At 39.5% G+C, this 10,000-nt stretch overlaps 1 protein-coding gene across 2 annotated transcripts in view; it reads left to right on the top strand.

Annotated features, from left to right (window-relative positions):
• The window catches only part of LOC125028560 (myelin regulatory factor-like protein), a 76,703-nt gene that overhangs the window by 6,996 nt on the left and 59,707 nt on the right, over positions 1-10,000 (top strand). Inside the window, exon 2 of one of the 2 annotated variants that reach the window (XM_047617951.1) lies at positions 1,234-1,236. The exons of the other annotated variant lie outside the window; for it this stretch is intronic. Coding sequence (XP_047473907.1) covers positions 1,234-1,236 — 3 coding nt within the window. The remainder of the gene's footprint in view (positions 1-1,233; positions 1,237-10,000) is intronic. 2 annotated transcript variants of the gene reach the window in all.

Consider the following 10,000-nt stretch of genomic DNA (forward strand, 5'->3'; position numbering starts at 1 on the left):
TGCCTCTCTATCTATCATAATATATATTTATTTATATAGAGAGGGAGGGAGGAGAGAGAGAGACAGAGAGGGAGAGGGAGGAGAGCGAGAGGGAGAGGGAGATAAGGAGGGAGAGGGAGGAGAGAGAGATAGGGAGGTAGAGGTAGGAGTGAAAAAGAGGGAGGAGAGAGAAAGAGAGGGAGGAAAGAGAGAGAGGGAGAGGGGAGAGAGAGAGAGAGGGAGGGAGAAATAGAGAGAGAGAGGGAGAAAGAGAGAGAGTGAGGGAGAAAGAGAGAGAGTGAGGGAGAAAGAGAGAGAGAGAGAGAGAGAGAGAGAGAGAGAGAGAGAGAGAGAGAGAGAGAGAGAGAGAGAGAGAGAGAGAGAGAGAGCGTGCTTGCGTGTTTCAAGTCCCTTTATTATTTAATTCTTCCCGTATTTTCATTATATTTACTTGTGCATGACTGACTGGTAAATATGCAGAAATTATATGTCTTTGAAAAATTGAGTGGATGCATCTTTGCATTAGCGCTTTTTCAATTAATATTCGGCGATTTGAGTGATACATTGTAACGTTTACAGAAAAAGAATCTATCCTATATGACCTCATTTGTTTAGAAGTTTTATAGCATATAGACACGGCCTTTCCCTTAGTTCAGGGCTCACTCCTAATGAAAGGCTAGACGATAAAGTTAAACGTGGCCTTTTTATCATAACGTGTAAGTAAACATTCACTGGAGTAAAGGCCTGCGAGTTTTGTCCTTGCACCGGAATCTAAGCTTTCAAGAACTCTTTTTTCCAGAATGAGATTGGAGTTTCTGTTCAAGGTTCATGCCGTATTAATTTTCATTCATATTACTTTTGATTTCCTTTTAAAGACGGTGAAAGAAAAAAAAATGTATTTATACATGTGTGTACAAGACTCTTTACAAAAATGCTGACTAATCATGACACAAGACTTTGAGGACCAAATAAATCGATTAATAAGGAAAGTTGAGCTGGTGATAACCTATTGCTGCAGATTTAATGGATTTCTGTAAATTCAAATTCGTGAACAGAAGCACTCACTTGAGAATTTTCACTTAAAATCGATATTAATACTATTGACTAACTTATTCTACGTAAAGACATGATAAATAGGTGATGGGTTATACACTGGATAGCATAAACAAAGTAAACTTCTGAACAACCCCGCGTTACTTATACACACTGAACCAACTGCTTAACGCTCCTAACAAAAATATTCTTTGATTTCAGAAGGTGAGTAGACAGTGTGGTCTGACTGCGATGCTGAGCGTAACGGTAAGATGTTTACTCACAGTTTGTCTCGTTTCATTATCATTTCTATCTTTACCGCTCGTCTTATCAGTTCCTAAGAGAGAAGGCAAGCGAAAGAGAAAAATGAAGTGGAATGGGGACGATAAAATTAAACGCGGCCTTTTTATCATAACGGGTAAGTAAACATTTTTAAATGAATATACTGCATACAGATTTTATGTGTGGTTAATATTTGTAGAAAACAAAGATAAACACCGTTTCTGTATTGAAGCTGATGTTGGTCAGTGAATGAATACCTTGTAGTCCCACTGTGTTATATTTTAAAACTGGAACTTTGAACGAGGGATACATGCCCAAAGCATGATCGCCACTGAGTTGGCGATTATTCCTTGTTAACAGTCACATATTTCATGTCACCTGTTGCTAATATTATAAAGTGTTCAGTGGATAAATAGCAAAACATTCTAACGTATTCATGAGAAGGGTAGAGGAAGCATGAAATTGATTGAATTTAATTGAAAGCTGAAACGCCAAAGTCGAAATCGTTCTTGATTTTATCTACGCCTGAAGTTTCAGACAGTGTAGTATTTGGTGTTTGATATTAATATTTTCTGCAGATGTCTTGGCGCGACCGAAATTCTTGCTTGGTTTATTTTTGGCAGAAAGAATTGTGGATTGCTGAATACATTAATAAAAATAGGACGAACATTAGATTTTTTTTATGATATCGAGCAAATGGATACGCACCTGGAACGTATGCAACTGATAGTTCTCGACCTGATAAAGGCGATGAATGATTTTCTAAAAAAAGATATTAAGAAATGTGAATTTCGAGAAGGAAGAAAAGAATATAAATTACAGCGAGGACAAAAAAATCGTGTATGACGGTTATTACGAGAAGTCCTTTTCCTCTCAGACGTGTAATGGTAATTTACAATACGTCAGCAAGAAATATGAACTTCCAGTCGACATCTGTCCTCCGCTGTTCATGCCTTTAGGTTCAGACTCAGGTGTAATCATGGTTAGCAAAGTGCTGGTTGGGGTAGTTAAAGCGTCCTCTGGTGATTACAGTTCGGCTGGGATTTCAAAATCGGTGGTTATTCTCGTATGCCTGCGAGCGAGAGCGAAAAATGTTCGAGCTTTTTAACCCTGGCGCGCACTTGAGGGAAGCGTGGGCAGATTTAGTCGTACTTTTTTTTTTTTTTTACCCTTACAACATGGAAAGTTTTTCTTCTTCATTTACGAGTACTTTGCGATTCCAAAGAGGTTGCTTTAGATGAAACATATTGTATTTTACTTGATTTAAAGATGTACTTTTTCTAATAGCTTGGGAACAATGTCTTGCATAAATTAGCATATTATAGTATATTGTACAGTATCGCCTTGAAAATAGCCTTGCGAATCACTGCGTAAGATTAAAATTATCCTTAAAAGAAAAGAATAGCAGGGTGAAATAAGTGTTACCATAGGATCTCCGTTAACAGTGCTTAGGTAATTAGATCACGTATTGGAACGTGTTGTGTTGTAGAAGCAGCTGAAGTCAGACAGAATGACGTGGAGTTGACACAATGTTTCCAACGTCAGCATGTTGTGGGGAAGATGGCACAAGTAGGCAGCAGGTGGTGTTGTGTTAGTGCTTGTGTGGCAACCATAAGGCGTGAGGTCAGCGGCTGAGCTGTGCTGGGTCGCGGGGTCGTCCTTGCTGCGTCGCTGGTCAGACCCGCGTCTACCATTCTCCTCCCTGTGCTCATTCACCCACGCCCACCCTCTCCTCAGCCCACAACCAGCGACCCAATCCTTCGCCCACCTTCACAACCCATCTCTGTGTCCTCTACGACGTCTGCGTTAATGCCCCCAGTTCACCTCCCCGATGCCCCCACCTGCGCACCACCCACGCACACCAAAGCACCAAAGAGGTTGGCCAAGTCCGCCTAGCTTATCGCTGTAGTTGCTATGTTGCTTTCCCAGCGATGTGCAACACGTCATGCTCATTGCATCCTTCCGTAGTCTCATCAATCTGTACATATTCTTGAAGTAACAAGACAATATATTTGTGAACACGTCCATGCTCAGGGAGGAAGAGGAGGCGTGGCATTATTTAATGTATCGTATAATTAGGAAGAAAGAAAGAAGGAAAATTTGTTATCTCTGCTGACAGGAATAGTGATATACGCCCCTGGCTTCAATTACAGTCCCAACATGTCCATTGGCCATAGTTATTCTGACGCCTATTCGGCTGCCGATTACTTCATGATTGCCACTATTAAAACATTTACCGTGTTTCATCGTGTGTGTATGTTATCGAGATAATATCTCGACAACTACAATTGCTGTTCACTCGATTATAAACGTTATGATCATGTAACACAACCCCCTCCGACACCTCTTATCAGATCTTGGGTAGGAGCGTCAAGATTCTGCAAGATTCAATGTCATCCACGCGATAATTAACTGCTTTGGTAATATTTTGTTATATGATCGTCTATTGAGGTAAGACTGATTTACTTTAGAATTTTAATTCTATGTTCAAATAAACATTATAGGTTCGGACCCGTCTTCCGTGAGCGATTAATTTTAGTCTCAGAAAGAGAGAAAGTACAGTACCTATTTTTATCCCTCTGCCCTGGAGCGTTCCGAATACGTGCTGCTGCTGGATTTGTTTGTTCCTTTAGGATTCGCTGGATTCTCTCCAAATCATTTGCTTAAAAATACGTTAATTATTATACAAATATATATATGTATTATATACGTTATCAAGAAAAAAACAATTAATATTTGAACTCGTAGGTTATAAGTAACAAGACCCTTTTCTTGGAACCGCACCCGAGGCGGATTTCGTCACACGGTGGCCGACTCTCAGGATGCCCTCTCAAGGAAGGCATGAAATAAGCACAATAAGAAAATGTAAAAGCTTGGGGGAAGGATAACAGGCAGATGAAGGGAGTAGATTATAGAGAGTAAAAAAATAGAGAATTGTGTGTTCCTAAGAGGAAAAGAGGAAATAGGAAACTGAAATTGAACAAAGCGAGAGACACACACAAGTAGAGGAGAGGAGAACCACGCGATCTCATATGGGAGATATGATGACCCGAGGCATGTGTGTCCTGAGCGGGGATAGTGGTCACTGTCAGCAAGCTGAATACATGGCGTGATAGACACAAGGGCGCGGCGTCAGGAAGATCTTTGCAATGAATAAAACTCATTCTTAAACATAGGGTTACGGAAGTGTGCAAGAATTTATTCGGTAAGAGAGCAATTAAATTATATATTAACCTAGGGACAGCTATGAATACCGTGGCTGTATGCTTAGTTTTAAAGTTTTTAAAACCAATGTTGATATATATAACGGATTCCAGGATGAGAAACAAAAATGTAAAATACAACCATGTTCGAAACGAAATTCCTTTTCTGCAACTCGCAAAATACGAAGTTGAATCAGGTTAATTCAATATGAACCAAACAAGATTATGTTGAACCCATTAATTACGGACTTTCCAAAAGGGTAATGAGTATGATTCCTTTTTCATTGGCTCGACCACGGGGATCAGAGGTGCAGGAGTGAGAGGAATAATAAAAAATGACCAGACATTTCCTCACTTTCTTGTTAGTTTATTTTTTGTTTGTTTGTTTTATACTGTCGCCATTCTCCTTTCATTATAATTCACGTGTTTTAATTGTGAATGATACGTTGAATGTCAGTATTTATTTTACTGAATAAATTTCGTCACGTTTTATAAACATTTTTGTAGTTGACTGCTATCTTTTCCCACAATATCATTCCTTTGATTTTATTGGGCTCGATGGTATTAGCTTTGTGGTATGTTTTATTAACTTTTTTTTCAAAACTAAAAAGGTATTGTGTTACTAGGCAGTCTCCCGTTCCATCCGGAAATTCCAAAGAGTGTGAGTACTGAAAAACTTACAGAGTTTTTTCTCTTTCAATATATTGTTTATTGGTATTTTATTTTTATAAGTCATCATTCGCATCACTGATTATGTCGAAGACCCATGTGATAATCCATATCATTAAGCACATCACTTCCTATTTCTGCCTCTGGTAATTCGTAGAAAAAAGGCATCGCGTCAGATACACGCTAACTCTCTTGCCGTTTGTTCCGACGAAGAGTGACTGACGTGACCTAATGTTTGGCAGCTCTAATACATGACACCGCAAGACAAAGCGCTCTCTTGTGTATACGAAGGATGTTTACGATGAGAACCCAGGAGTCGACTCTGCCACGCCACCAACAACTCCCCGCGGGGCCGTCCTCCTCCTCCTCCTCCTCCTCCTCCTCCTCCTCCTCCTCCCCCCCTCCTCCTCCCCCCTCTCCTCCTCTTCCTCCTTGTCTCTCTATCTTCCTGTTGTAGTCTAGAAGGTTCTGGGTTCATGCTCGTCCTCTCGTGGTGGAACTTGTTATTTTGAGGAATTTTGTTATTGACATTTTGTTGAGGGCTTTCAGGTTTAAAACATTTGCCACTGGTTCTTTTAAGGTGATAGGCATCATAAAGATACGTCTCTGTATGGGCCAATGAGAATGTTTAATTCGCTCTAGCTCAGTATGATTGTGATGATGATGCGACAAAAATGTACCAATGAAGGGAGATGTTGCTTCATTATCGATGCAGTTTGCACAACTTGTATAACAGGGTGTATACGTTTGACCTTAAGCCACCTATACGGACCGGTGTAGAGGCAGGGCATCAGGACTCATTTCGCTCGTGCCCTTCTTGTTCCCAATACTCTTCAGAGGCCAGTGTTCTTGACTCCGTCCTCTGGCAAGAATTTCGGACTTTCGTCGTAGATTGTTCCTGGTATTATTGCCAAGATTATACAATTTCCTAAGACAAGGGCTCTTAAAAAACACAAAATCACTATTATGTTCAAGATCTAAGTTGATTATTTTCATGCTTCATATTTAGTATTAAACACATATGGTATGTTTCAAGTTATAGGAAATCTCGTTTTATAGAGGGGGTGATATTTATATATCCTCTTGTGGGATTCTTATCGTATGTTGTATGTTATCTATTACGTATTGCGGGTTTTTTCGTCTATCCATTATAGCGACGATTAACCAGGTGTATCCCGTGTAAATTTATTATGGCCTTGTATTTACTTTGTCGATGAGCAAGAGCATTTATATGGTAGATATAGCAGGACTTCAAAATATTAATAATGAGACGATTTATTCTATTTTGAAATATTGCATCTGGTCTTGGGAACACAAGAGAAGTTTGGTATGTTATGGGGTCTTGTTTTGATTTCTGATATACCTGGGATTTTGATATTATACATTTAGAATATAATGCCGTTTGTAATAAGCACTCCAACTGGAAAAAGGACTTTCAGAAACAGTATGTGGATTTGAGGAAATGCACTTTTATAAACGGTTTAGATCTATAAAGAAAGAAATCTGCATTTGTTGACGAAGCCAACCTACAACTGCATAAGATTAAAAACATATAATTACACGCAAGTTTATGGTTAACCCGAGTTAGCGCACCGTTCGTTTCATACCGCGGGTCGAGGCAGAACATCGCCCGCTTCGCTTAACACTTCGAGCAAGCTTTTCTGGGCACAAGAAATACACCACAACAAGCCTGCCTCCCGGCTGTCCTGTGCAGCGTGCCCCGTTGCCCAACTTCACCGGTTTAATGTTATTGTCTCTTCGTCAACCTGCGCCTTTCCTGCATTGAGTAAAATGTGATTTATATAAGCCCAATGGAGTTTCGAGGCCTTGAATATTTTAACGTAAAATAATTATAATTCCTTCCACGTCTCTTCGGGCTGCTGGAAAGGACAGGTGCGATTTCTAGCTGGGAGTGGGCTGGGGAGGTGGTAAGTGGCCAGAGTTGAGGGCCCCGCCTCCTCTACGCTAGACCTTGCACGCAACAGCACTTAGCGATGACCTCCACAGGGTATGGAGTGGGCAGTGCACCGCTGTTCTGTGTAATGAGATCGCTCTTTGGAGAGGCTTAATGGCGATAAAGACCTGTTGGTTTGCAGTGTGCAGTGGGAATTCACATTTTTTCGAAGAATGAGTTGAGTCGATGATGTGTCTCATATTATATTTACGTCACTTTTATCATCCTGTTACCTCGTCGGAAAGTAAACACAACATCCATATCATTATCAGTAGTATTATTGTCGTTGTGGTTATTGTTTTTCTTATTATTGTTATTATTATTTTGTTATTATTTTTATTGTTGTTGTTTTTGTTTTACATATTACTAAATATATTAATGTGGATGACGCCCGTGCTTGTTGGAATAGACTGAGAGATAAAGACAGAAACATCTCTTTCAAATGGTGGCCAAACGTTGCAAACTGTCCCGAGGCTACTTTGATGCAAATAACAAACATACACTCTTACGTCGAGGTGCGGTTAAGCGGTTTTGCGCGTAATTACCAAAGATCAGATGTGTATAGATCTGGATGTTGTTATTCCGTTATCTGTAATGACGTCTAGAGGGCGGCATAGGTTCTTGACCCTACCCGCGTTCGCCCAGGTCACGCGAAGGACTACCCAAGAAGTACGAATCTGGCGAGAGAGGTTGCAGAGCAGGTTCACTTCCGCTCCGTCTGGCCGCCTTAAACAAAGACGTTCCCGCGGAACCTGTGTCGGGTAGAACCTTTCTTTCGATCTCTCCTGCTGTGCATTTACGTTTGTCGGTCATAGCTGATGTTTATATCTCATGCATGGAGGGCAAGGCAACCTCATGAATACCTTTTCTTCTATCGGATATGGACACTTGGTCTACCTATGTAAACAACCAGCAATGTTACCCACCTCTGTATACTTTCCTACTCATTATAGCATCCCGCATCCTCCCCCGTCTCTACCAGTCATGTGTCCCGAGGTTAATGATGACTCTCAATACTGATAAGTAAATGTGCATGTGTGCGTAGCGTGTGTCTTGTAATAGCACCCAAATGCTGCGTGTGAGCGAATCATGTAGTGCGAGGAGTGTGGCTCCAGGTCCTCGGGATGGGTTCGTCGTTGCAGCGTCTGGAAGGAGGAGGAGGAGGAGGAGGAGGAGGAGGAGCCTTGAGGGAGACTCTCAGCTGCTGCGGTTTGGCTCTTGATGCGAATTATTCGCTTTGTTAGAAACGCATTTATTCCTTTCTTTAATCACCACTCCAGGTCGTTAACACCAACGTGGTATTTATTCGTGCGGACATAAAATTATGTGACTTTGCATTTTCCTAGTATGGTTTTGAAAGTATTTGTTTTCGTTTGTCCATCTGTCACATTGGGTTTATTATTGGAAAACATCTAAATAGACCTTAGGGTAGCTCTGTAAACGAGTTTGTGATTGGGGGGGATGGGGCTAAGGACTATCTTAGCTAGAGTCACATAAAAAGGACAACAAATTGTAAACAGTTTACCACAACAGATAATGAAATGATAATGTCATCCAAATTATCACCGCCACTCTCACACACGAGTAAATCTGATCAGCGTTTTACTGCACTCTAAAATACGATTTCTAGAAATTAAGTCTGTTGAATAGATTATATAGTCAACATTCTATCTTGTGAAACATGATATATATAAGATAAATATATATCATGAAATAGAATGTATACAAGAACCTGTATACGAATCACGATCTTATTCATCAAGGCAATGGATGATGGCGCATGAACACCCTTAAAAGTTCACTGCAGTTAACGATGGGACTATTGGATACCCATAGAAAAAACGCGAGACTTAAAATATGATATTAATTCTGAAATTCAGGCATGTGCAAGTGAAATAAAGAGCCGCGTACATGAGTAGATTTAATTAAAAAATCATAAAACACAAATATGTCCCAAAAATATACAACCAAAGGACAATAATCAGAAAAAAAGCTTACCGATATGTTTACGACGCAGTAAACCATTAACGGAAGACTCAACCTAATGGTTCGAGCTCACCTCCCCGCAGGGAATTTACTCCCACACAAATGGCTATGGTGTCACGAGTAAATACATGGGAGATGGAAATTAAGTAAATGAGAAATAAATGTTCGAGGAAATGTAACAGGAAGTAATGAGACAGACATAGAAGGAAATATTAAGCAATTAAATGCCTGAGCAAGAGGACCCGACGCAGTCATGCATAATGCAAATGGGTACAGGACTTTTTTGTTACTATTTTCACAGGAGCTTCAGGCGGCTCGAAAATTTAATGTTCTACAGGACGTGATGCGTGGGACTCACAAAATACATGAAATGGATGATACATTTCCAGGTTCCGAACCTGAGGTAATTCTTGCCTTCAGGCAACTCCGAGTTATTACTCGTAAAAGAACACCATGCATTCTTATCTTTGTCTCACTCTTAGTGTGCGTTTTTAAATCTATCTCGCTATCCGTCAATGATACTTGTTCAGTCTGTCAATGTCATGATAATTATTTCAATAATGTGAGAATATAATAGCATAAATAATGGATGTGTATATATATATGTACATATATATATATATATATATATATATGTATATATATGTATGTGTATATATATACAAAATATATATATATATGTATATATGTATATATATATGCATACACACACACACACACACACACACACACACACACATATATATATATATATATATATATATATATATATATATATATATATATATGCATATATGTATATATATATATATATATATATATGCATATGTATGTATATAGTTATTTGTTTAAGTGTATACATATATATATGTGTATATATGCATATATATATATA

This window comes from Penaeus chinensis, chromosome 9, assembly GCF_019202785.1.
Source record: "Penaeus chinensis breed Huanghai No. 1 chromosome 9, ASM1920278v2, whole genome shotgun sequence".
NCBI lineage: Eukaryota > Metazoa > Arthropoda > Malacostraca > Decapoda > Penaeidae > Penaeus > Penaeus chinensis.